This window comes from Vombatus ursinus, unplaced genomic scaffold (genome assembly GCF_900497805.2).
Source record: "Vombatus ursinus unplaced genomic scaffold, bare-nosed wombat genome assembly UNPS02014786.1, whole genome shotgun sequence".
NCBI lineage: Eukaryota > Metazoa > Chordata > Mammalia > Diprotodontia > Vombatidae > Vombatus > Vombatus ursinus.
The window spans coordinates 18654797-18682794 of record NW_020954564.1 but is presented as its reverse complement, the minus strand read 5'-3'; the positions used below and the strand labels follow the sequence as shown (position 1 = coordinate 18682794).

General features: G+C 40.8%; 1 protein-coding gene across 9 annotated transcripts; it reads left to right on the top strand.

Annotated features, from left to right (window-relative positions):
- The first annotated feature begins 487 nt into the window (after positions 1-487).
- LOC114046884 (zinc finger protein 501-like) lies at positions 488-27998 on the top strand. 9 transcript variants are annotated; one of them, XM_027867478.1, is made up of 6 exons: positions 488-635; positions 1473-1532; positions 2907-2995; positions 22229-22355; positions 22690-22785; positions 26601-27998. In XM_027867478.1, the coding sequence occupies exons 1-6, from the start codon at positions 545-547 to the stop codon at positions 27818-27820; spliced, it is 1683 nt and encodes a 560-aa protein (XP_027723279.1). In that variant the 5' UTR covers positions 488-544; the 3' UTR covers positions 27821-27998. The 9 variants fall into 9 exon arrangements, with proteins under 9 accessions (XP_027723279.1, XP_027723280.1, XP_027723287.1 ...); XM_027867479.1 differs by lacking the exon at positions 1473-1532; XM_027867485.1 differs by lacking the exons at positions 1473-1532; positions 2907-2995 and adding an exon at positions 14366-14466 and having other exon boundaries at positions 577-635.

The window sequence follows — 27998 nt, the reverse complement described above, 5'->3', positions numbered from 1 at the left end:
TTTGACAGTTACTAAGGAAGGTCTCCCAGAGATGTTTCTGTCTGGGATGAAATCCTTCTGTCCCACCCATCGACCCCAGCTGAAATGCTCTTCTACCACAATTTCAAAGTCCTACGATCCCTCCCCACCTTTTCAACTCTTGTCCACTCCAACTCCAGGCTACAGAGTTCCACCATCCTCTTGGTCCACAGACTCAGAAATTGTGAGAACCGGAAAGGGCGGGCTGTAGCCACTGTCAAGGGAAACATGCGGTGATAAGTGATAGTAAAGAGATAAGGAATTTCAAAGACCACGACCTATGACTGTCGAAAGATTGCTCACTACCGGCAGGGTTTAGTTTTTTGGTATCCAAGTGCTCTCGGTAGACAGATTGGACCGGTATCCCAGGTGCTGAGGAGGAAAAGGACTTGGTGGGGACAACCCGCAAGACCTTTTGCGCAGGAAACCACCGGAAAACGGAAGCGGTGCATTCTGGGTGTTGGTAGTCCTGAGGCTCCCAAGGCGCAGGCTCGTCTCCCCCCTCCCTTCTAAGGCGGCATGAAGAATGCGCGCGCAGCCTCGACGCCATGATTGGTTCTTTGGCCTCGAACCAGTTCTTTATCTGAGGTCAGGCCAGGCCCCGGACCCAATTCCAGGTATTTAGTGACCCGGGCCCAGTTCCTCGCGGCACCCTGAACCCGAACTGGGCGGGTCCGGGAGGAGACCAGGGGCCTGGCGCCGAGCATGCAATCGGGGCCATTCCCTCCCCTGAGAGGGGCGGGCCAAGGGGCGGGCTTAAGGACTGAGGAGAAGGCGGGGGGGGGAGAGGGAGAGGGGGGAGCGGGAGGGTTGGTGAGTGTGTGTGTGTGTGTGTGTGTGTGTGTGTGTGTGTGTGTGTGTGTTACACATAGAGAGACAAGAGCTCTCGTGTGTTTGGGTTACATTTGTGTCAAGGAGTTAAGATTCCCTCGGTTTCCTGTCAGCACTAACTATCCATCATCCACTCTGTGTTATGTCACCGTGATAGACATTGTGGGTACAAAGATCCCCCATCAGATGTAGGCCTCTCTCCCTCCTCATATCATATAATTTTATGGGGAAGAAAAGACATGTATCCACGGAGCGTTTACCTGAAGGATTATTTGATAGGTGCAGTGGCTAAATGCCACGTTAAATTTGAGGAAGGAGAGATTACTTCCACCTGGATGTGGGGGTGACTCTGGGACAGCACTCCTGCAGGGCCTTGAAGAAAAAGAGGAGTTTCAGTCGGCAGAGTTGGGGGATAGGATTCTAGATTTTGATTATAGTATTAGTAAATGCTCAGGAAAGGAAAGGGCAGTCTAAGAAACGGATTGGTATTGTTGAAATGTAGTGTGTCATTCCCGTTCCAGTGGGATGTCATATGAATTACAGCTGGAAAGTTCTAATGAAGCTAGTTTGTAAAGGACCTCTAATGCCAGAGTTAAGCTGTTTATTTATTTATTTTTGTGCAGTGGGGAGCCAGGATATGTGTCAGAGAAGAATCCTATTCACCTGTGTCTATCTAAGTGACTGTGAGTTGATTTCAAGAGCTCTTGACTTTGACCCTTTAGCATCATATACTGGACAACATCATTATACTAGATCTTTAGTTCCTGAAGGTCAGAGAACTTGTTTTATTCTTTTTTGTATTCTCTATAGCAACTTGTACAAAGGTTTAATCATAGTAGGTGTCCCTTGCTAGTTTGCTAAAGAACAAAATTATGATTCATCATATACCTATTTGCATAGTTCTCTCTACTTTCTGCACTTTAGGTTTCAACCTATTACCAGGTCTGCTAGGTCCCTTTTGCTGACTCCATCTTCTCTATGTTCATATCAGTCCTCCAGAGATTCTACAGGTGGACAGCCCTGGGCACCAGAAATAGGGTTCTCTACTGAGATCTCAGCACCAAAGTGAAATGACCTTGCCTCTGAGCTTTCAGGCCCTGGGGCACTGGATTCTATCCCAAGTGGAGAGACCACTAACCTGAAATTTTTGGCCATAGTATTAGAACATAACCTGGAAGAACGTGCATGTCCTGCTGTGGCTGTTGCCAGAACAATTCCTGACCATCCCATCTGGGTAAAACAGGACTGAAGTGACATTGGAACATTGAGAACACATTGAGGAGTGGGTGACTTTGAAGGATTGATATAGATGCTTGGGGAGAAAGGTGAGCCTTACAGAGAAGAAGGGGATATGAATGGTCCAGGAAAGAAATTGCATCTGGAACTGATTGCCAGAGCCTTACCCCTGTGGAAAATATTAATTTTTTTCTTACCTGGAATTACTTTTCCCCTTAGAAAATTTGCTTAGTACACCTTTACTAGGCAGATTGTCTATATCCATTGTTGGGGTGGAAGTGGACCTAGCACTGCACTCTCACTCTGCTTTCTCCAAGGCATGTTTCTGGAAAGGAATTGAAGGTGGTATATTCTACTGAACCCGTAACTTAATCCCACTCCTAAAAGCTGGTCAGGAAAGAATGGGAAATTTAAGATTGTGAGTACAGATAGTAAGGTATGCAACAGAATGCTTTGGCTTTCATCGATGCCATTCATAGAGTGGGTCTCACATTAATCATAATTTTCAGAATTGTACCTTGAGTGATCAGGTCATCTTTGGGAGTGATCTTTCATTGGAACCATAAGTAATAGATGCAACACCTACAGCTTAATAGCACCAAAAAGAGTGTAGGACCCAGACAGCAATGTCAGTAGTCCTTCTTCTTGATTCAGGATGGAGATGGAGTAGTTTCTGGACTTCACTTCACTTTACTATTCTTTCACAAAGTGTTTGGTGAGTGAGGGTGTAGCATTACACCAACTTTTCTGTGAGGATTTCTAGCCTATAAGAGAACCACAAGATAGGAGGAGGTCTCTCATGGCTTCTTTCTCTTCCCCAGGTCTGTCTTCTCAAGACTTTGCCTTTCCCCAGCAAGAGAGCACTGAGCAGGAGAAGATGAATTCTGTACTTCTGACAGCCAGATCCCCGGTCAGTTGGGTTTTCTCTCTCCTGAAATGCTTTATTTCTAGTCTCAAAGAGTGGAAATTTTTCTTTCCTTTGTCCTCAAGCTTTTCTGCCTAACCAAGTCTTATTAAGACACTTGAGCCCCAGTTGCTTGACCCCAATAGACTGGAAGTCTTCCCAGTTTGTCTGATGACTTTCTCCTCCTCTGCCTAATGTCAAACTATTTAGCAGATTATTCAGTTGTACTGTGTTCTTAGAACTGAGTTTGAACCTGTAAACAAAACAAAAGAAATAGAAAGCACAATCTTTGTCCTTTAAAGCTCATTGGAAAGACACAAACATCAGGTAAAATTTTTATTTTTAACATAGCTGAAAAAGTTAAGTAATAAAGATAGGTCTATGATTCAAAAAAAAGTAAGATGAAAAGACTTTCTGAAAGAAGTCAGATTGGAACTGACTTTAATGGATAAGATTTGGATAGTTATAGAGAATGGCAGAGGGTATTACAAGCAAAGGAGTAGAGTTGAAGTATCATCCATCTCTAAGAATCACTGAGGAGACTTCAGTGAAAGGTACATTATGGAAATAGTGAGAAATAGATTGGCTCTGTAATGGAGGGTCATATTGTGGAGGACCTTGAATGCCAGCCTGAGGAGTTTGGAATTGTTCTTGATAGAGAAAAGCACTGGATAGGGGGAGCTATTTTGACACATTTGAAGAAAAAAAGGTAATTGGTTCAGTAGAAGAGATAAAAGATGGGAGAGAGTCAAAGTTGACTCCAGGCCTTTTGGACAACTGGCAGAATGATGATTTTGGTAGTAAAGATGAACATGACTGTTGAAAGTACATAAACAGTAATCTAAACATAGCACATGTGAGGTTTTCACAAAAAAAAAAAATCACCACCACCCCCCAAAAAAAAATTTGATGTGCTGTGTTTCTTCTTGGGACCCTGTAGCAGTTCATTGCCCAGTAGAATGGCCCTGGAGGCACCAGTTCCTTAAGCATGAGTTTAGAGTTGATTGTTATTTTCTTTGAAACTGCCAGTTTATGCTTTTCTTGACAATGATAAAATAAAATAAAATAAAATAATAGCTGGATAATTTCTTCCTTGGGAGGTTAAATATACAATAGATGCTTTTATGGCTTTTTTGTTCACAGTAAATCAAATGCCATGGTACTTACCCAATAGGATTATCTGTCAAAGGACAGCTTTCACATTTGTCATTATTTGATAATCACATAGCACTAAGAGGAACAAGTTTCTTAGGTCTTTAGGAGAAAGCAAGGTTCACAGTTCATTGTATTTTCCAAGACAGCCCAGTGAAGCTGCTCAGTGGTTTATATTACATGAATTACACCTTATGAAAATAGTGTTCAGAATTAAGACAATGAAAATCTTTTGCAATCATTTGCAATGAATTTAAAACCAAAGAATTAATAGAGATTCCTATAGTCATTTTTTTTGGACATAGGATAATAGAATTATATGAAAGTATCACATTCTTGTAATCATTTTGCATAAAAACAATCTTAATTTACTCTCTGCTCCAAAATGTCTCCTATCCCCTTTTGTGCTGGGAGTATTCCATATTCACAAAACTCTAGACCAGTACCTACAGTTCAGTAATATATTTCAAACATAAACATGTTGCATAGCTAAATTAGTTGTAGGAAACACTGGCCTGTAGGCATTCAACAATAAATATTAGAATAACCAGGTTTTGTTACATTTGAGAATAATGCAGTAGAACAGGCACTGAATTTGCATCAAAAGACTTGGGTTCAAATCCTAGCCTACCTGTGTGACCTTGGCTAAGACATTTAACCTATCTGAGCAGCAGCTTTCTTATTTGTAAAATGTGAAAGTTGACCTCAGTGACCACTAAGGCCCCTTCCAGCTCTAACTCTGTGATCCTGTGTTCAAAAGAGGCAATTATTAAAAATTATATCTAGCATACATACAGTGAGTCAACAAATATTAAATGCTAGGCATGGAGATACAAAGACAAAACTTAAATAGACTCTGCCTTCAAGGGCTTACTTTCCATCATGGGAGATACATATATATATATGTGTGTATATATAAATATAAAACATAGACAAATTAACATTGGAGGGGAAGGCACTATCAGTTGTCCAGATGGTGAAGTCAGGGGAGGGAAGGGGAAGCCAGGGCAGGGGTCCTAATAATGGACCCCTGCTTCATCTGTCATAGTTCAGTTTAATTCAGTACAAATTTATTAAGTACCTACAATGTAAAGGCCTTATGCTAGATTCTAGAGATGCAAAGACAAAATGGAACAACTCGTAACCTCAGGAGCTTATGGTCTAAGGGGAAGAGAGGGAGAGGATCATATATACAATGCTAAGTACAAATTATGTGCAAAGTAAAATAAAAGTTATTTTGTTGTGAGGAAGAGTACTAACAATTAGGGGGAGGGAGGATGGTTCAGGAAAGGCCTCACATAGGAGATGGCATATGGACTTAGCCTTTAAAGGAGTTTGGGATTCCAAGAGTGGTGAGGGAAAAAGCATTCTAGGAATGGAGAAGTTTACAAAGGCGTGAAGGTGAGCAATGGTATAATATTTGGAGACCTGTGAGTAAATCAGTCCGGCTGGAACATAGAGTCTATGAAGGAGAATAATATGAAATAAATCTGAAAATATAGGCTGGGGTCAGATTTTGAAGGGCTTTAAAGTTCAGAGAATTTTCTAGTTTATCCTAGTAGTTAGCCACTGAAGATTCTTGAATGAAGGATGACATCTCCAGAGCATTAGGCATTAAAAATTTGTTTTTGCATATGTATTTGACATTTGTAAGTAGTGTGTTTGCGAAGGGGGTAGTAAAGGAAGAAAAGGAATTGTGGAGTTAAATAACTTTGGATATGGGAAGGAGAGAGAGTGAAGAGTTGAAGGTTCTGAATCTAGGTGATTAAAAGAATAGTGGTGCCTTTTGAAGAAATTAGGAAGTTAGGGTGAAGTAAGGGTAGGTTTAGAGGAAAGGAAATGAGTTCACTTTTGTACAAATCGACTTTGAGATACTTAATGGACATCCAGGTGGGGATGTCTAAGCAAATAGTTGGTGATATAGTCCTGGGCTCATAAGAAAATAGTGGCTAGATATGTAGACTTTTGAATGGGCTTTAGATATTCATCTAATCTAACAAGAATCTCCTTTACAGATCCCTCAAAAATGGTCATCCAGCCTTTCTTGAAAAACCTTTAGTAAAAGGGATCCTGTTATCCCCTAACATTCCACTTTGGGGCTTTTCAATTCTTAGTAAGGTTTTTCTTACATTTTTGCAGCTTCCACCTGTTGTTCCTGGTTATGACCTCTAGACACAAGAAAAATAAGTGTCTTTATACATAGCAGCTCTATAAATATATGAAGACAGCTATCATGCTCACATTGAATCCTTTGGTTTTCAAATTCTGAAAGAAATCTATGTTCTAAAAAAAATTTATGTAATTTACTGTATAGTATTGCATGCTCTCTCTGGTCCTGCCCCTTTGCCTTGGGCTCCACAGCCTCCCATTCACCTCCCCACCAAAAAAAGTTAAAAAAAAAAAAACCTCCAAGTGAAAGCAGGAGAACAAACTCTCAGGGAGGTCACGGCTGTGGATTGTGGGCTTTGCTTGAGACTTGCACCCTGAGAGAGGAAACCTTTGCTCCACTACACCCATTTGTCTAACTGTCCAGACTGGGTTTCTATCTGCCATCCGTCTATGCTTGGGTACCGCATATCTGTCCCTCTCCTTTCTTTGTCCATGTCCAGGCCTCACGTATCTGTTCCCCATGTGTTCTTAATTCCACCCAGGCCCCCATGTGTCTGGCCTGGGCCATATTCTTCCTCCTGCTTTCCCTTCTCTGTCCTCCCTTCCCTGCATCTGCAGGCAAATTTGCATTACAAAAAGATCAATTTATGTAGAAGTCTACAGAATGGTCCACTTACGTAAAGCAAGAACTATCTGTATAGCAAAATCTTGAGGACCTCCACCATACTGTTTGCTCTTCTCTGAACAATTTCCAGTTTAATAGTGGCCCTTCCTCTTATGTGTTGTCCAGAATTGAATAAAGTATTCCAGATGTGTTCTGGCCAGAGCAGAGGACAGCAGAAATGTCATCTGCCTAGTCCTGGGGAGGACACATTTCAATGCAACTTAAGATCACATTCATTACCTTTTTTGGTACTGTGTCTCACTGTTGATTCATATTGAGCTTATAGTCCTTTAAATTCCAAAGGTATTTTTCACACAAAGCTATTATCATGCCATGCCTCTCATATCTTGTAATTGTGAAGTTGACTTTTTTAACACAAGTATCAGACTTTATACTGATCCCTGTTAAATTTTATCACATTAGATTTTGCCTAATATTCAAGTTTGTTGAGATCTTTTTGGAGCCTGATTTTATCATGTAGCCTGTTAGCTATTCTTCCAGGTTTTGTGTCGTATGCAAATTTATTTATTTTTGTTTGTTTGTTTGTTTTTTGGCTAGGCACTGGGATTAAGTGACTTGCCCAGGGTCACACCACTAGTAAGTGACAAGTGTCTGAGGCCAGATTTGAACTCAGGTCCTCCTGCCTTTGGACTGGTGCTCTATCCACTGTGCCACCTTGCTGCCCCATATGCAAATTTAAGAAGCATGCTAGGTCACCCAGTGGATAAGGTGCTAGATCTGGAGTCAGGTAGACCTAGGTTCAATTTGGAACTCAGATAGTTACTAACTGTGTGACCCAGGGCAAGTCACTTAACCCTGTTTGCCTCAGTTTCCTCATCCATAAAATGAGTCAAAAAGGAAATGGTAAACCACTCCAGTACCCTTACCAAGAAAACCCCAAAAGGAGTCACAAAGAGTCAGAAAGGATTGAAAATGACTAAACAACAACATTCTGTGACTCCTTATAAGTCACTGAGGCAAAAAGGTAAATAGAACAGGGTTAAGGACAAATCCCTGGGATACTTCACTAGAGACTTTCCAAGTTGACATGAACCCATTCATGAATAAGCTTTGGGTCCAACCATTCAAGCCCTTTTGAGTCCACCTAATTATACTGTTATATAGCCTGTAGCTCTCTATCTTGTCTACATGAATAGAGTTTGTCAAATGCTTTGTTGAAATCTAGGGAAACTAAATCTATAGCATCCCCTTAATCTACCAGTTTAGGAACACAATTACAAAAGGAAATTTGATTAGTTTGAAATGATTTATTCTTGATTAAATTATACCATACTGACTTTTTATAGTCACTGTTTTCTTTTCTAAATATTTACAACTATCCCTTTAATAATGTACTGGAATTTTGTCAGGAGTTAAATTCAGGCTCCCTGGGCTGAGGTGGCAGACTCTGTTTTCTTCCCTTTTTTGAAAAGCTACACAGTATTTTTGCTTATGTACTCTTTTGGCACCTTACCTCTCTTTCAGAGTTCACTCACTATCCCTCAATTGTTCCATCTGTCATTTCCTTTGTAACCTGGGAAGGTTGTTTATCTAGGCCTAGTGACTTAACTTCATCAAGGGTAGCTAAGTGGTCCATAATTTACTCCATCATTAATTGCTTCTGTATGCTATCATGCTTTCTCTTAAGAACCCAGTTCCTAGGAATACCTTATGAGCACAACATGCCATCATCATAGGATCCAGAAAAGTAGAGGCCCTAACCACTTGGTACCTATCAATGGCAAATTTATACTTTCAGCTCCCTGAATTCCAATGATTCAGAATCATTCCCAAGGGTGAGCATCTTCCTGCTACCTTTTCCAGTATTCCCCATCCAATTCAATCCTACCATTTCCTAGTTTTACTCTCTCTGTCCTCTGTCCTCCTTTTGTGCTTTGGAACCCTTAGTGTCATTAACAAGTGAAATACTTGTAGACCATCTAACATTTAACAGAAAGGAAGATTACTTAACAATAGAATGGGAAGGATATTCAGCAAGGATACAGCATTGGTTCTGATAGATGTAGCCCCTGGTCAGAGAAGTGTGATGTCTGTTAAGTCTGAGAGGCACCAACTTCTCCTGGACCGGGTTTAGATGACTAGAAGCTGAGTGACCATCTGGAGGCCTGCTCATCTGAACTAGTAAATCCTGGAGGATGGTTTCCCTGTGTTTTAGGTGAAAACTAGCCCAGCCTGTGTAGCAGGGATCATCATTGATATTATTCTAACTATACCCTGCCTTTTGTGGCAAGATGCCAAAGGTCTCCTAGACCTTCCACCACTTAATTGGCTTGAGGGCCACTACTATATAGCAGTAACTTCTGTCATAAGAAGCTTGGTGTAGGCAGCATTGGAGATTGGTTGGTAAAATAAAAATTAAAAAAAAAAGCCAAGTAATATAAGTGACCAAATATGGAAGAAAACAAAGATCAGAAATCTGAGGCTATATTTACCCCATTCAGAAAGATCTTGATGATCTGGGCCATATGATGAATGATGCCAGATCTCTGCAGTTCACACCGGGTAAAGTAGTGAATATGAGCAAGACTAGCACTAATATCATCAGGGTCACAGCATAGATGATGACAGTCCCAATCACTGATCCTCATCATGGGTCAGGGTCCATGTAGGGAAGTAGCTAAGAAATCATCACCCTCTTGCATGTAGCCTGTCCTGGTGCCAGAGTCAGCACCACGACTTGTCCTGTAACACCACCCATTTATTGTTCTCAAGCCAAACAGACAATACGTCCCCATCCCTAGGAAGAGAGGTGACACCAAATCTTTACAACTTTAGAGACCTCTGCTGAGGGGCTTCCCTTTCTACCCTGAGAGCTGGTCAAGGACTTTCTATCACCTGCATCCAGGAATTCAGAATTGTTAGCTAATCAGCTAAGGGAACCCTCTTCTTCCAGGTTCATTATAATTATTCCACATTCATAATAATTATGTAGAGACAGCTTTATCTTCCCCATGCCATTAAAAAACAAGATACTTTCAGGGGCAGCTAGGTGGCACAGTAGATAGAGCTCCAGCCTTGGAATCAGGAGGACCTAAGTTCAAATCCAACCTCAGACACTTGACCCTTACTAGCTGTGTGACCCTGGGCAAGTCACTTAACCCCCATTGCCTCACCAAAAAAAAAGCAAAAAAAAAAAAAAAGATATTTCCCAACAATTCTAATTTTTGAACAGAAGAAGAAGGAAGGGAAATAAGCATTTGTTAGGTACCTGTCATGTGCCAGACACTGTGCTAAGCACTTTACAAATATTATCTCATTTGATCCTCACAACAATCCTGTGAAGAGGTGCTGTGTTTATCCCCATTTTACAGTTGAGGAAACTGAGGCAGGCAGACATTAAGTGACTTGCCCAGAATCATACAGCTAATAAGTGTCTGAGGCTAGATTTGATCTCAGGTCTTCCTGACTCCAGACCCAGTGCTTTATCCACTTCCACCAACTGCGTTGGAGAGACAAGCCTTTCTGAGGAATTGTCAAAACATCACAGGGGAAAAGAAAGCTGTTAATTACAGCCATTTCTTCAGGGTGTATGAAGCCCCTTAAGCAGTGGGGGAGAAAGGATCTTGAGAGCCTTGCTACTCTATTCCAGGGATGGAGTAAGAAAAGTCCAGTTGTGAACCAGAATTATGTTCAAAAGCAGCCTGTCATTATCAGGTAAGTCTTCTTGGAAGCCCGATCCAAGAAATCTCTGGAGGAAGCCATCTACCTTCCTAAGATAATGCCAGTTTGTCTTGGATCTAACTTCTGGGAGGCCGGACATCTAATCCCAGTATTTTGGGTCATGGTGATAAAGCCCTTTGGGCAGACATTGATGCCTTATCCTTAGAAGGATCATGCAATCCCATACTCACCACAGTTTGGCATCATTGCCCATATGTCCAGATTGATAATGGACTTACCTTCTTGACCTATGCCATTCTTTTGTTTGACATTCTTGACCTGATTGTTCAGTTCAACAGAGGGCATTTGGTGACTCTGATGGGTGCTAAACATGCCCTACAATCACCTCATATGTGGAAGACACTGGCAAAATTCCTCCAGTACCTTTAATTAACCAGGCCTGTTCCCTCCAGGCTTCAGATCCATGGTCATTGTCCAGGAATCAGTCCAGCCAAATGCCTTACCTGTGCTATTCCTAAAGGCTCTCTCACATGCCAGTCATGTGTTGCCCTATCTCAGCTCACTGGGAGGACTTGACAAGACATCTGTCCCTCAGGTTATCCTTTGTTATTGGATTGATTGATGGCTACTGAGGTCCATGTGTGCATGCACTTCTTGCAGTGGATGGAACTGTTAGTAAACCAGGAAAAATAAATTGGCAGAAGTCAGACACTCATAGGCAGGGTAGGCTAACAGAATAGGGTGTCAGGGCTAGGACTAGGGTAGCCACAGTCTCTAGTAGAGGTTGCTACCTATTCATGGACATTGACAGTAATAATATCAGCTCCTAGTACTTGTGACCCTACTCTGCTGCCCTGCGCTGCTGCTGTTAATGCTGGAACCTTTGAAATTGCTTCTGCTACTGGGGCCTTTGCTGCCTTCAGTGCCTGTGATACTGCTCACTCTGCTAAAATCTCTCTCCACTGTACCCACTGTCCATGTCTGTTGTGTTAGCAGATGTCAGTAGCTTGTTCTGGACTGCATCCAGGCTCATCTAGCCTCTCCCATGCACTGTATTTCCCCCAAACTTGACTGAGCAGGTTGGACCTTGGATTTTCTTAGTGCTGGTCTCTCACAGCTCATCCCTTGTTTGAGCCACCATCCAAAGTAGGACCTCTGTCACCATGGCCTTGTCTGGTCTGGCCAATGTTACATCATTGATGTAGTGGTGGATGTCATTGTCCTCAGGAAGTGGGGCCTCCTTCACGTCTCTGTCCACCAGTCTGACCCTAAAAGGAAGACTTCAGGCAGGAGCTGTGGGGAACAATTGTGAAGGTCCACTGGAGTTATTCCTAGGTAAATATAAACTGTTCCTGACTACTCAGCCACAAAAGTAGAAAAAAGCTAGTAAATTGGACTATCCTATTCCATTTCTGTGGGGCTTGGGTGGCCACCATATCTAAAAAGTCAGGAGAGGCCTCAGTGATTATTGTGACAATTTTGTTCAACTCCCTGTAGTCCACTGTAAGTCTTCAGGTTCAATTCAGCCTCCTCACTGGCCATGGGAGTTTATTGTAAGGATAGCTGGCTTAGTGAAGTATTCTGGCTTCTTTCATCCCCATAACTTAAGGAAATAGCTTTCACCTATCCTAGAATCTGGGATTCTTTGGGATTAACTACACAGGATGGCTCTGGCAGCTCCAGGTGCTTTCCATCTGACCCTACTCAAAATACCAGTCCTGAAATACGTCACAAGCACTTATCTAGTTACTGACTTCCAAGAATTCATGGCACCTCTTTCCTCAGTGGTCTGTCATCCAAAATCTCTTAACTGCTAAACCCAGTGGCTTTTTCTCAGTCCCCATTTTATTTGAACTTTCTGGGACACCATTCTCTCCTGGTTCTCCTGCTTACCTGACTGCTTCTTTTTAGTCTCCTTTACTGGACCATTATTCATCTCCTGCCTCCTTGGTGTGGTGCTTTTTAGGACTCTACCTTGGGCTTTTTTCTTTCTGTAGGCACTCTCTTGGAGATCTTACTTACTCCTATGGGTACCATCTCTACAGAGATGATGCTCAAATCTATATATCTAACCTTAATCTTTTTCTTGAACTCTTTCTTCAACCCACTTCCACCAACAACTCCTTGTCTTTTCCTGAATAGTTCTGTAGGCATCTCAAATTCAGTGTGTCCAAGATGAAGCTCATTATTTTACCCCTTCAATCCACCACTCCTCCAAACCTCTATTTCTGTTGAAGGAACTCTTGTTTTCAGGTGCCCATGCTGTCAACTTTTAGCTTTCCATGACACCTGTCAACTTTTAGCCTTCCATGACTTTTTATTCCTTCATTCACCATATCCAATCAGTTCTCAAGTCTTGTTGATTCTCCATAATTTGCCTTGAACTCTTCTTTCCACTCACATGGAGAACATTAAAATTCAGACCTACATAACCTCTCTCATGGGCTCCTGAAATGGCCTCCTAATTGGCTTCTTTCCTTTTCTCCCCTCTCTGAACCATCCTCCATACAGCTGCCAATTAACCTTCCTAAAGCACAATTCTGACCACGTCACTCCCCTGCTTAAAATCCTTTGGTGACTCCCTTTCCCCTCTAAGGTTTGATATGAGCTCCTCAGCTTAGCCTATATGGCCTTCCACAGTCTGCATCCAAACTGCCAACATTTCATATTCAGGTACTCTGTGTTTTAACTTAACTGCTGCATTGTATTCCCTAAGCTCAACATTACATAGCCCAACTCAATAGAAACCACCACCACCACCATCACCACCACCATCCATGCCTAGAATGAACTTCTTCCTTCCTCTTCTCCATCTCTTATTTTTCTTCAGGACTGAGCCCAGCTTCCAGCTCCTCTGTGAAGCCTTCCCTAAACCCCACTCATTTTTAGTGCTTGCTGTCTCTTCATATTATCTTTTATTTTACTTCTCTGCATAGATGCCATACACCCCCACAAGAGATCTAGGCTCTTTAAGGGCAGGTACTATTTTTGTCTTCATATCCTCAGTGCTAGGCATTTGGCACATAATTGAAGTGAATTACCCATTGTGGCAGATAGACTGGTCCATGGGGTAGCTCTGTCAGGATTTGGGGGGAGCAGGTAAGCCAGTCCCAAGACTCCCAAAGGCACATATTCTCTCTCCTTTCCCCTTGTCACATATGAGGGTTGTGTTGGTCAGGCCAAGAAAAAAACTGGAGGGCTCAACCTTGACCATAACTAAAGTCAGGTTTTATTTTTGGTCTGTCATGAAAATATATGCTGCTCTGAGGCCTTCCCGAAGTGTTGGAAGTTTGATCTCAGTTATGAAAGATCCATGACTATAAAGACAAGTGTGTAAGACATCTTCACCACTCACATTCCCTCTGGATTATACTCTTTGTCCTGGCTTCCAAGCAGATCTCTGAGGCTCTACACTGAAGCCCTCATAAGGGTGTCATTCTGACCAGCGTATGCCAACGCTGACAACAATGTAAAACTGGCTGAAAGACCTATTGGATATGGGTGATGTCCATGATACTAATTAAGCTCTGCTGCCCCGTGCTTAGTACTTTCCCAACGATGCTCATCTCTGGTGCACAGCTCCAGCTGAGCTCCTCTACTTTAGGCTTCTTGTTAACGTATTCACTACTCTAACAACCTCTTCTCCACTCATAGAGAAAGGAGGTTGTGGCCTTTCTGGGTACTCTTAGTGAAAGTGTTTGACTAGTACCAAAACATGTAAGTCCTCAAGCTACTGCCATGTCTGGTCCTTGAGACTGTAATCTTTCCACACTGTCAGATAATACCAGTATCCTCTCTGTCATTTTTAGTCTAGGATCTCCCTTAACTCAGATTCCTCCTGTGACCCAACATGAATGGAGGCTGGTCGCTTCTGCTATTGTGGCAATTCTAGAGGATGTGCAGGTTTAAGGTAAGAGATGTGGAAAACGGAGTGACTTTTCCAAGACTACAGTAACCCTTTCTCATACGTTACTTGATTGAGCCATCCACAATTATAAAGAGCCCTAACTAATTCTCATCAAGGACCCAGCAAGGCCTTTGTACTGATAAATAAATGTAGTCTAACCAAACCTAATTTGATTTTCTAGTACAGGAGCACCTACTGTATGCTGGTTTCCAACTGCTCTGATCTGCTGTCGTGATTGGACCAAGGCTCATGGTGTTGCAAACAGTCTTACTTTTAGATGCTGAAATAAAACTTATCCAAGGGGCTCATTGATTAGGTACTTCTGCCAACTACATAAGGAAAGACAATGAACTTCTAGAGTTTGAATTTTATGTCCCAAGCTCACATTATGCAGTTGGTATGGTGGAGGCAGTGTCCTCTTCTTATCACAGTGGTGGCAAGAATTCTAAACCAGAGTTTCTTTCTGATCACAGTCTTTCTTTTATTACAGTGACAGCAAGAGTCCTGTTCTTGTGCTACCAAAACAATCAAATGCCATTCCTTTGTCTCAACTAAACTCTATCTATAGTTTCTACATACTCTGTGTATACGTGTGTGTGTGTGTGTGTTCCCCCCACCCCTCGATAGAATATAAATTTCTTGAGGTTTGAGTCTGTTTTGTTTTTGTCGTCTTGTCCCTAGTGTGCCCAAGTTCTAGAAGCCCCTGGTACATAGTGGTGCTTCACAAATGTTTGTTGTATAAATTAATCTTTAGGCACCGCCTACAGTACTAAAGCAGGTGATTTAGTTCCCCACATTTAAAACACTAGTAATTTTTTTGTCTCATACATTTGTTGCCCAAGTGTCTAGGTCCTCCTTTATGCTCCCAGTTACTTTAGTTCTAGAAACCCCTCCTATTTTCTCAAGGCCCCAGGTACAATCAAGATGCAACACATGAGCTCCTGACTGCCCTCCTAGATGTACAGCAGTCAGGGTCACACACAAAATTTGACAAAGGAAAAAAGGGAAAACCCTAGACTACCATAGCTGAGTCACTCAAAGATTTTCTGAAACCTTACCTACTGTCTTCTTCCTTACTCTTACACATCTCCTGGTCTAGCTGTATGGCCAATACAAACCCTCACAGGTATTGGGCTTTATACTAACAGTGACAAGTAGATTTGGATACCTGCTAGGTCTAGGTCAAGTCCCTGATGCTCGTCTCCAGTGTACAGGCTCAGCCAAGTTCCAGTCCTGTGTTTGCTGATGATGATTAGAGCTCTGCAGAAGTGGAGAGCCTTGAAAGGCATTGTGTTCCTTCTCACCTGAATTCCTCAAGTAAAGCCTAGATAAACCCTTGGCAGTAGTGTGGTAGGAGAGATTCTCATTCAGGTGCAGGTGAATTAAATGGCCTCTGATTATTCTGTGGACAGTCCATCCTTCATGCAGTTGCAGACATAATCTTACTAATCCTAGATCTGACTGTGTAATTTTTCTTCTCTGACCAGGTATTTTCTGATCTTATTCTGTACTCTCCCACCTCTTTGCATCGATGTAGACCATTCTGCAAACTTTAAATAGACTCTCCACCTAATCTCTGCCTTTTGAAAACCTTTTCTTCAGATGCACCTTAGATGCCATCTCTTCTGTAAAGCCTTCCCTAATCTCCACAGCACAAAGTGATCTTTCCTAAAACTTTCTTAGAGACCTTTGTCTGATTATTTTTGATGCTCCATCATGTTCTGTCTTATAGGATGGTAGATCTAGAGCTGGAAGAGACCTCAGAAATCATAAAATCCAACTCCTTCATTTCACAGATGAGGAAACTGAGGTCCAGGGAGGATGAATGACTTGCTCACCTTCCACTTATTTTGTGTATATGTCATAGCACTATCCTCATTAGCTTGTAAGCTCCCCATTGCAATGCCCATTTTTCATCTTTGTAACCCCAGCATCTAGTACAGTTCTTATACACAAAAGACGACTAACATGTGTTGTTTGAATTGAATTAGCTGTGATTCTGATGTTGAGCCCTGATCATCTGGTCTAGCTGTATGGCCAGTTCTGGGTTCCAGATAAGAAAAAGGAGGACTTAAAAAATCAGTAAAGAATGGGGACTGAGTTATTAAAGATAAACCCAAGACTCAGCTCCCTGTGTACCATTGTGCTGGATACGTTTGGGCCCCTGTTTTTTTGCCTTCACTTTATTTAGAAATTAAAAACCTAGATTGAACTGAATAAAGCGAATCTGTGACCACTCCCATGATTCTGCCATAGCAGCATGAGTAAATGAATTAATGAAAAACCACGTGCTATGTGCCTGGCTCTGTGTTAAATGCTAGGTATACAAAAACGAAGAAGCTAGAGAGTCCCTGCCCTCAAGGAACTTCTATTCTAGTAAAGGAAGATGTCACATAAAGGGGAGATAGATGTGAAAAGGGAGATGAGAGAGAAGAGGGTAAATACTAGTGGCATGACTTGGAGATGATTGGGAAGTATGTAGTGGGCTAGGAACTGGGCTAGATAAGATGAGAGCTTATCAATCAGAGTCCCAGAAGTAGGAGTCTGAGGTCTGATTGGGGGAGAAGGAAGGCCAGAATAAATCCAATTCACTTACCTGGGAACAGGAAATGTAAGGTACCAAGACTTATAGTAGATTCCAAGATGGGATAAAACTGACCCACCTTGTACTGGCCGAAAGCAAAGCGATCAGAGAGAAGAAAATGCAGGAGCCAAAAGACACTGTTTTTGGCAAAACTCTGAGCATAACTTCCTTCCCTCCCTGTCAAAATTGTGTATTTTGGATATATCTTACATCTTCTTATATGGGTACCTGTGTTTCCCTCTGTAGAATGTAAGATCCTTAAGAGCAGGAACTGTTTTGTTTTTGTCTTTGTATCCCAATGCCTGGCACATAGTAGGCACTTAATTGTTGGTTAATTAGTTAATACAAAGAAGATAGAGTAATTGAAACAGACTTTAGCACATCTTAACCCCCCAAGAGACCAGGGAAAAATGTTGAAAGAGTGTTAGACAGGAAAGCACTGAAACAAGTCATGAATGGCTTTTCTTATGCAGACCCACTGCTTGGGTTTCTCAAGAAATAACAGACCAAAAACTAGCTAGTGTGCTAAGCAAAGGGGAATCTCTGTAGCTACTTATCATTTCCCACTTCCACCTCCAGCACACCAGAAATGTAGTTGCTCCATTTCTCCCAGAAGGAAGTTGGATAGATCTTAAGAGTATAAATATTGTCAATATATAAGGGAAAGGGCATTAAAGGGTACAGAGATACAAGACAGACCAGGTGGCACTCCCAACAGTGCTTAGCCTTTGACAAACAGATGAATGATGTAGCCACTAATTGAGTCATCACTATCTTTAAGGTTTTTAAGGAAACCAAATAAAGGGAAGGGAAGTGATGTATCTTGGATTAACCCAGTCAGTATATGGTGGTAAAAGATCACATAGTAAGAGTCATTGGAGATAGTAAGACTGGTTGTGGCTGATTGAGGTAGAAAGGCGGTATAGCTTCAGTGTTTTGTCTCAGGTCCTCCCCGCATACCCTACCCTCCCACCTCCCTCACACTCCTCCACCCCCGTGCCATTTTCATAACTGGGGAACAGTTCACAGAATACTTGTTTTGGTCCTCAAGGGTCAGCAAATTATGATCTACCAGCCAAATCTGGACCACTTGTTTTTGTATGGCCTGTGAGCTCAGAATGTAGATTTTTTAAAATTTATTTTTAAAGAGTAAAAATATTTTTAGACAAAATGAAAGTTCATTCTTAACTCGTAAGCCATACAAAAACAGTCAACAGGCCAGATTTGGCCATGAGCCATAGTTTGCCAGCCCTTGGTGTAGGTCATAGCTTGTACTACTCTGGAGCCCACACACAGCATGCACTAGAATTGAGGAAGTAAATAATGATGGAAGTTGTTGTATACAAGCTAGTTCTGCACAGCTACTTGAATTAGTCAAGGGAAGGTCATCAATAAAGGCTGTTGAGGTCATTGATGATTATGATGGCAGACAATGGAGTGGAGAAGAAGATTGAATCAGGCACTGAAGTCATCACAGAAAGTTAGACACTAGCCTAGAGGTCAATAAATGAATTTGAAATGGTTGGGAGAAAAAGTGGCAAACAGATGTCATGAACTTCAAAAGATAAAAATCAGAGTAGTGGTCTGGAAGCAACAGTAGAAGCAGAAAAGTGTTCTAACTTCTTGTTCTGGGGTTTGGGAGTAGGGTAAGAGGACTTGGAGAGGGTTACAAAGGATGCTTTGTCAAACCAAGTTAAAACCTGGGTGGGTAAAATTGGTTAAGCTGAGAATAGTAGAGCAACATCTGCCCAATACACTAGGCACGGAGGACCTATGTAAGCATTGAAGAGAGAATGAATCAGAGTGAATATGTGTTACAGCTAGACTAAAACTTGGTTCTGCACTAGTCTCCTGCTTCATTCCTTTAACTGTAGTGATGTATTGCTTGAGCACTAAGTTGCTGATGCTTTTCTTAGCTAGCCTGAGCATTTCTTTGATGATTCTTTGACACATTTGACCAAAGAAAGATGAGGAATAGAGTCTGAGTATAGCACATTTTCTTGTCATACCCTACCTAAAGTAAAGAATGTTCAGACATGTTGCAGTTGTGTAGAATATAACATTGCAGAAATTTCTGGATGTCCTGATATTCTCTTTCCATCTATCCATTAGCTTATAGACAATATATTATCATAAATAAGAACTGTAGCCTTGCCTTCTTCTGTAAGCATCTGCTAAATTTATCTATGAATCATGATTCTTGGTTTTATATTATTTGCACTGGTATCCTGAACCACATCCTCCAAAAACTACAGACTTTCTGTAGAGTGGATGGAAGATTCAAACAGTTTCTTGTGACACAATGGAAAGAATTAACCACCACAAACTCGGTGTGATCACAGATTTGGCTGAAATAGTAGTAAATCCATTTGAAGTCTAGCCCCTTGTGATACTAGAGTCATGAGGAAAAATCCTGAGTCTGCTAAGAGCATCCAGGGTCTTCACAAGGACCTTTTGGTCTTCTGCCACTGATATCTACCCCTATAACAGCCTGATCCTATTCCAGCCACTAGGAATGCTGATAGATCAAGCTTTTAGACCATCAGGTGACCTGCTGATAAAGCATCAGACTGTGCCCTGAGGCCCTCATGGCAGTATTGCAATGTCATGATCAAAAAAATAAAGATGGAGCTTCTTGTGCTTTTCTCCACATACTGTAGGCACAGATAATAGCATTTATGAGGGACCCCAAAATATGTACCCCCTTATGGTAAAACAAGAAGTATATCACCTACAGTGTATTAATGTATCTGCTACAAGGATGGGCTCCAATGGAACAAGCAGTCTGCCACCCGTATAGCATTGCAGGGTTGGTGCTCTTAAATAGGTTGATGGTCTCTGCCTCAGACAGTCCTTGACTGAGTAATTTCTGTGCAGCCAGGTTACATGCCATTTCTCTTGTCTCTCGAAATGCATTCAGCTTTGATCCACCAGACATTGACAGGGATAAGTTCGCCTGGAGCCATGGCAGGACTCAATGAATGATCTTTTGAAACATTGTGGTTTAGTCATTTATTGGAACAGTTTAACCTGCCATCATAAAATATTCTTATTAGGAGAACACCAGTGTCAGCTGAGTGAACTCCAGTGATAGGCCCTAGGCAATCGAAGTGGTACAATGGAAAAAGCACTGACATCAGAGTTAGAGGACCAGGGTTCAAATCCCCTCTCTGATGCTTATTATTTTGGTGACCTTAGGCATGTGACTTAACTTCTACGGGCCTCAGTTTCTCCATTTATAAAATGTGGAGATTAGATAGCCCTTGTGGTTCCTTCAAGCTCTAAATTTATGATTCTTTAATCCCAAAGGCAAGAGAGGATATGTGGGTTTAACTCCCCCATTGGCCAAATTGAATATCTGAATGTTATAAACACCAAAGCAATAGAATATTTATGATAAATATTGTCTATATTGTAGACCCATAGTCTTACTTATCTAATATAGTTGCTGTGAGTAAGGCCAGGAGGCTTGCCAGCATGTCATTCTTTAAATGCTAGAAAATCATTGTTGCATTGGTCAATCTAGATGGCATTTCTTGGCATGCAAAATGCCCATAATTCATATGTGTATATATACACATACATGCATATACATACACACATGTACACATACATATACACGTGTGTGTGTGACTGTGTTCTACTTGTTTGAAGCTCTAATCCAGTTAAAGTTATATGCCCTACCTTCCCCACAAAAGTCCAACTTTGTATAAACTTTAGCCCTGGACCCTTCCTAAAATGTGGAATGAATAACAGTTGTAGACAATAATTCTCAATAAATAAAAGGATACAAATGCCCTCCTTGAGCATGAAGAAAAATAGGATCTCAGATGGTATGTATATAAGTCTCAGATAAAGTACTTCCATGAATAAGAACATTTGTATTACATAACCCCTACCACTTCTGTTCATTTAATGTTTAGATGACAAAAGATTGGTAGGGCAGTTTTGCTTGCTAGTATTCGTTGGGCTCTACCCCAGAGATTCTTTGAGCAAGGCGAGTACTGCTAATATAGATTCTTGGAAGGCCTTGAAGGAAGATACATACATAGTGTTATGGTCCAAACCAGGACTTTGTGGCACTATAGCCACTGCAATCTGAAAATAAATACCTGCCCCACTTTGTGGGTACATTGATTATCTCCAATATCATATTGCCTAAGTGGCTATCCTGATTGTATTAAGTTTTTTTGAGGTAATATGATATTGCTACCCTCCTCCTCCAAATAGCAGTTGCAGCATCAGGCTTCATTAATAGAACTATAATATACAGAACAAGGGAGATCTGCTTTTTTATGGATTTACCAAACTATATTTACAGTGGGGTATTGTATTTTATGTGCCACATTTTGATGAGGCCATGGACACACATATATGACATTTAAAGGAAAGCAAATAAATGTCATATGGGAAATGACTGTCTGAACTGGGAATGTTTGGACCGGAAAAAAAGATTTAGAAAAGACATTACAGCTACCTTCAAACAGTTGAAATGACTATAACATAAACTATGAATGTGATTGATTCTTTTTGTTTCAGATGGAAGAATTAGAAACAGTAGGTAGGAATTCAAAAGAGGCAGTTTGCTCCTCAATAGAAGCAAGAAAACCTGAACACTTGTGCATGAAAATGAATTGGGCAGCTTTATGAAGGAGTTATTCTTTAATGTCTTCAAACTGAGATTAAATGATTTCACATGGTCAGTAGATCAGAGAGATTGTAGAGCATAAGTATTCATCCATTGGATGGGAGGTTTGTCAGATAGCCTTCATGATCCTTTCAGACTTTTAAGGTTCTATTAATTCCATGAGGTCTTCACTTGCTTCCTTTACCTAGCCTGGTCCCCTTTTATTCTGGATCATGTGCACTTACTTTCTATACTTTCATAACTTAACGCTTTACCATACTCCAATTATGCCATGTCTTCTTTCCTCTCTGACAAAACTGTTTTCTCATCAAGGACATTGACCATGTATCTTTCCTATTTTGAACCTCCTATTTAGTCAGGAATGGTGCTGTCCACATAGTATGAAATCAGTAAATGATTTACTTGGAATGTAGACATCTTTGAAAATTATCAGAACTTATAGTCCTGTTCACTTTTTCTGACACTAGCAACTCTCTCCAAGGCCATGTCAATAAATGGTGCCAGGCTGAACATGAGTGTGTTTGGCATTTCAGGAATCATTGTCCTTCAAAGATGTGGCTGTGGACTTCACCCAGGAAGAATGGGGGCAACTGGACCCTGATCAGAGATATCTGTACAAGGATGTAATGCTGGAGAACTATAGAAACCTGGTCTCAGTTGGTAAGTGTGGTTTTCCTATGTGTCTTAAGGTTATTTTGTTTCCCCAGTCATTAAATGGTATAAAGCTTCTCACTCTAAAATATTTATCTGTTCAGAGACTTGGGACTGAGTGATTAGAAATTCTAAATTCACTTTAGGCACAAATACAGGGTGTTCCTGTTCCCTCTTTCCATGTGAAAGTTTACTTCTTAGAGTATAAAATAGATAGCTTTGTTGTGCTGTCCATATTGCTGTATTATCTCATCCTTCAGAAGTTCCAAGGAACAACCTAATACAGGAATAATTTTTACCCCTAGCACAAACATCTAAGTTCTTTGTTTTTCCCTCTGAGCAGGACATCAAGTTTATAAGCCAAATCTGATATCCCAGTTGGAGCAAGGAGAGGAGCCTTGGATTATAGACAGAGAAATCCCAAGAGGTGCCTTCCCAGGTAAGTGAGAAAGACCCAAGCAGAAGAATCACTTTAAGGAACAAAAAGGATTGTAGTCTTTAGCTTTTGTAATTTTCTTTGAAGCCATGTAGGCATATGGATAAGAATGAGGTCATTTTGGCATAAACTCCCTCAAATACCTTGAGCTTATTTGAGTCTCTAATATGTTGAAGTAATCTTAGAGTTGAAAGAGATCTTAGAATACATCGAGTTCAAACTCTGAGAATACAAAGAAAACAAAATTATACAATCTTTACCTTTAAGGCACTTATATTCTATTGGGAAAGATGGTATGTCTGAATATATTTATACAGAATAAACACAAAATTAATACATAGTGGTTATGGAGAAGAGCATTAACAGTTGAGAAATCAGAAATAATCAAGTTAGGAAGAACAGTTTAGGGGCATGACAGAGAGATAATGAGTTCAGTTTTTGGATATGTTTATTTTTTGGTTCTGATGGGAATGTCCTTTGGGCATGTGGAAGTATGGATCTTGAGCTCAAAAGGGAGATCAGAACTAGAGATAGAGATGTGAGAACATAAAGAGGAGTTAAAGTGGTGGGAATAGATTAGATTGCCAAGGGAAAGATTATAGGGAGAGAAGAGAGCCAAAGAGTGGAATGCCCACACCAACAAGATAGAGAAGATGAGAAAGAGTAGAAATGATTACAGATGTAGAAGAAAAACCAGGATTATGTGGTGCCCCTGAACCTGAGGAAAAAGAATCCATTAGAAAGTGGAGGTCAGTAATGCCAAAAGCTGAAAGAGAGATCAAAGGGAATGAAGACTTTAGAAGTCAGAGGTAGACGGGTAAATGATTTGCAGGGTTACACCTCCCCAGCATTCAGGGTAGAATTTAAAGCTTGGACATTTGGGGGTTTGTGCCTCCATGAGGTCTCTTTTTAAGGTACACAGAGGTTCCTTGATTGATTAAACAAGACTTCAGGTGTCTGTGCTCTAGCATTTTGGGCTTCAGGAAGAAGAGGGGCAAAATGCTTCAGAAAAGATGTCCAATACTCCCAGCTTTCCCAAGATCCATGAAGATAGTGGCCCATACGATACTAAAATACACCTTAGAAGAACAGTTTATAGGTGGTCATTTATAAAATAAGGATTGCCATATATCAGGCAAGAAATGTCCTGGTTAAAATAGCTTCATAGGAGTTTGAATGTAGATCGAAGCATACTATTTGCTATTTTTTTTTCTGTTGTGTTTTGTTTTCTCTTCCTGGTGGTTCCCCCTTTGGTTCTAATTCTTACTTACAACATCACTAATGTGAAAATATGTTTAATATGAATGTAAATGTATAGCCTATATCAGATTGCATGCTGTCTGGGGGAGGAAGCTGGGGAGGGAGGGGGAGAAAAATTTAAAACTCAAAAACTTATGGAAGTGATTGTTGATGATTCAAAATAAATTAATAAAAAAATAGCTTCATAGGCACCCATGGGACAAAGCCAGTGGCATAGGTCAAACACTTCCCCCAAAAAATGTATTTTGATTGTCCCTATATTAATAATCAATAAGCATTTTTTAAATACTTCCAATGTGCCAGGTGCTGTGCTAAGTGCTGGGGACACAAAGAAGGGCAAAAACAGTTTGTCCTCAAGGACCTCAAAATCCAAATGGGGAGAAAACATACAAACAACTACATAGGAATAAGATATATATACAGGATAAATTGGAGAGAATCCCAGAGGAAGGCACTTGCTTAAAGGGGACTGGGAAAAGTTTCTTGAAGAAAGAGATTTTAGCTGAGACTTGAAGGAAGCCAAGGAAAACCAGGAGACAGAGACAGGAGGAAAAGTGCCAGGCATGGAGGATAGTGAAAATGCACACAGTTGGGATATAGGGTATCTTGTACAAGGAACAGCAGGAAGGTTGCTGTCACTAGATCACAGTGTGTGGAAAGGAGTAAGGTATAAAAAAGCTGGAAAGGTAGGAGAGGCCCAGGTTATAAAGGGATTTAAAAATCAAGCAGATAGATCAATAAGGCTGAGGACTGAGAAAAGTCCATTAGTTTTGGCAATTAAGAGATCATTGGAATGAGCAATTTCATCTGTATGGTGTGATCGGAAGCCAGACTGCAGAGTTAAGAAGAGAGTGAGAGGAAAAGAAGTAAAGACACCTATTATAGAAATCCTTTCAAGGATGTTTGGCCTTGAAAGGGTGAAGAAATATAGAACAATAGCTATTGGGGATGGACAAATCAACAGAGTTTTTTAAGGATGGAGATAGATTTATTTGTAGGCACCAAGAAAATAGCTAGTAATCAAAGAAAGATTAAAGATTAGTAAGAGAGAGGGGATGATAGAGAGGAAGTACTAGTGAAGGGAAGGAATAGGATCACTAGTGAATGAAGAGAGGTTCGCCTTGGCAAAGGAAGGGCTACTTCTTCATGTATAATGGGGGTGAAGGAGGAGATAGTGGTGGTAGGTAACTTGGTGACATGATATGAAAGAGGATGAGAGAGATTTTTTTTCCCAGACATTTTAAGACACAAAGAACACAAAAGAGAATTCCATATAAAATTGTGAAGTTTTGCTATGTGCGTTTTTTTGTTTTGTTTTGTTTTTTTGGTGAGGCAGTTGGGGTAAGTGACTTGCCCAGGATCACACAGCTAAGAAATGTTAAGTGTCTGAGGACAGATTTGAACTCATATACTCTGGACTCCAGGGCCAGTGCTCTATCCACTGCGCCATCTAGTGGCCCCGATAAGAGAGACTTTTGACAAATGGCCTATTTTTTTCAGTGAAACATGGCAAGTTTCTCAGCTGATAGGATGAGTTCAAGGGAAGCTATATCAGGTTTGAGGAAAGATGAAAAGGTTTGGGAAAGCTGCTCTAGTGAGTGGAAGTAAATTGATTTAAGGACATACTAAAAGGCTTGCCTTGCTGCAGTGAGGGTTGAGGGCCCAGGTCAAATTATAAAACATAAATTTGTATTGGACCCAGTCAAGCACAATTTCATTATTTTCTTAATTTTTATTCAACAGCACATGAATAGGAACAAAGGGAGGAATAATGGGAGTAATCCAAGACTAGGGTTTGGCAGGAAAAGATTGATAAGAGGGTAAGGAACTTAAGAAGAGGAGGATAGTATACAGTTGGATTGGTTCACCAAGGGATCAAGATGGGTAAGGGAGGAGAGTATAACTTGTGCAGAGGTGATGACCTGGGAAAGAACATGAGGGTTAGATGGATTAGAAGTCAGAGTGAGGATGAAAGACAGGATTAGGAGTCATGAGGCAGAGAGAAAGATATAATAATAAAAGATTATGATCGGATAAAGGAGTTTCAGAGTGCATGGAAGGAGAACACTTGTGGGTAATGGAAAGGTCAAGGGTATGACCATCTCTGTGTAGCTGAGTTGAAGTGATGGATAAAATCGTGAAAATTTAGTAAGTTTAAGAACTGGGAAGTTACAATGCCTGAAGAAGTATCAATATATATATGTTGAAGTCCCCTAGTATCAGGGTAGGAGTTGTGGAGGAGAGACTGTGAGCCCGACACTGAATTCATTGAGGGAGGAAGGAGAGTGTCCTGGAGGTTGGTAGATAATAGTTACCAGAATCTTCATTGGGTAATAAATATAGATTGAATGATCCTCAGAGGAGGAAAGGTTATCCCCTTATCACTGTCCCTTTCTTTCTTTCTCCATCCTTTCCCCAGACACCAGGGCCATATTTGAAACTTGTCAGAGCATTGTATTCATTATTACTATATTTGTTCTCCTTTTCTCACTTTAGTCATTCCTTTCTTACAGCCTAAGCAACAAGTACACAGTTAGATTTTTCTTTCTTTCTTTCAGACTGGGAGATCAGACCAGAAACCAAGAAGTCAACTGCAAAGCAAGACATTTCTGAAGAGAAATCATCCCAGAAGGTAACAGTGGAAAGATTCCCAAGGGATAGCATATGGCATTCTAAGCCAAATGAAACCAGATCTGAAGATCAACTTGGGGCCCCACAAGAAATACATGAGAGATATCTAAAACAAACAAGAGTTGCCCAGAATAAAATCCTACCTGAGAAGAAAGCCCCTGAATGTAATCAGTTTAATCTGGACTCAGTTCTTATTATGGAACAGAGTGTTCCCACTGGAGAGAGATATCATGAATATGATATATATGGAAGGACTTTTGAATGTGATTCAGACCTAATTAGCCATGAGAAAATCTGTGTACCGAAGTCTTACGAATGTACTGAATGTAGGAAAATTTTCAGTAAAGGTGCGCTCCTTACACAACATTGGAGAGTCCATACTGGAGAGAAACCCTATAAATGTAATGACTGTGAAAAAGCTTTCAGTAAGGCTACTCTCCTTATACAACATCAGAGAATTCATACTGGAGAGAAACCTTATAAATGTAATGAATGTGGAAAAGCTTTCAGCCAAAGTATATGTCTTACTCGACATAAAAGAATTCACACTGGGGAAAAACCATATGAATGCAATGAATGTGGGAGAGCCTTTAGACTGCGTGGACACCTTACTCAACATCAGAGAATTCATACCGGAGAGAAACCCTATAAATGTAGTGAATGTGAGAAAACTTTTAGTCAGAGTACAGATCGTACTCAACATGAAAGAATTCATACTGGAGAGAAGCCCTATAAATGTATTGAATGTGGGAAAGCCTTTAGATGTAGTACACATCTAACTCAGCATCAGAGAATTCATACTGGAGAGAAACCGTACGAATGTAGTGAATGCAGAAAAGCATTTTGTGATAGGTCATCCCTTAATAAACACCAGAGGATTCATACTGGAGAGAAGCCCTATGAATGTAGTGAATGTGGGAAAGCCTTCATTCGAAGTTCAGACCTTACCCAGCATTACAGAACTCATACTGGTGAGAAACCTTATGAATGTAATGAATGTGGAAAAGTCTTCAGCCTGCACGTACATCTTACTCGACATCAGAGAATCCATACAGGAGAGAAACCTTACAAATGTATTCAATGTGGGAATGCTTTTAGGCACAGTTCAGCCCTGGTCAGACATCTGAGACTTCATAGTGGAGAATAATCCTAGGAATTTAGTAAATAAAAATGTTTCTTTTGGACTTAACCCATATTCAAATATCCTATGGTCATAATAGTTCCAGCTATGATTTTGTTTGGTGTACTTAAATGAGAAATATGCTGCTTCTTCCTCATCTCTTTCCCCCCTGTATATCTTTCTCCCATAGTATATTTCCCAGTTT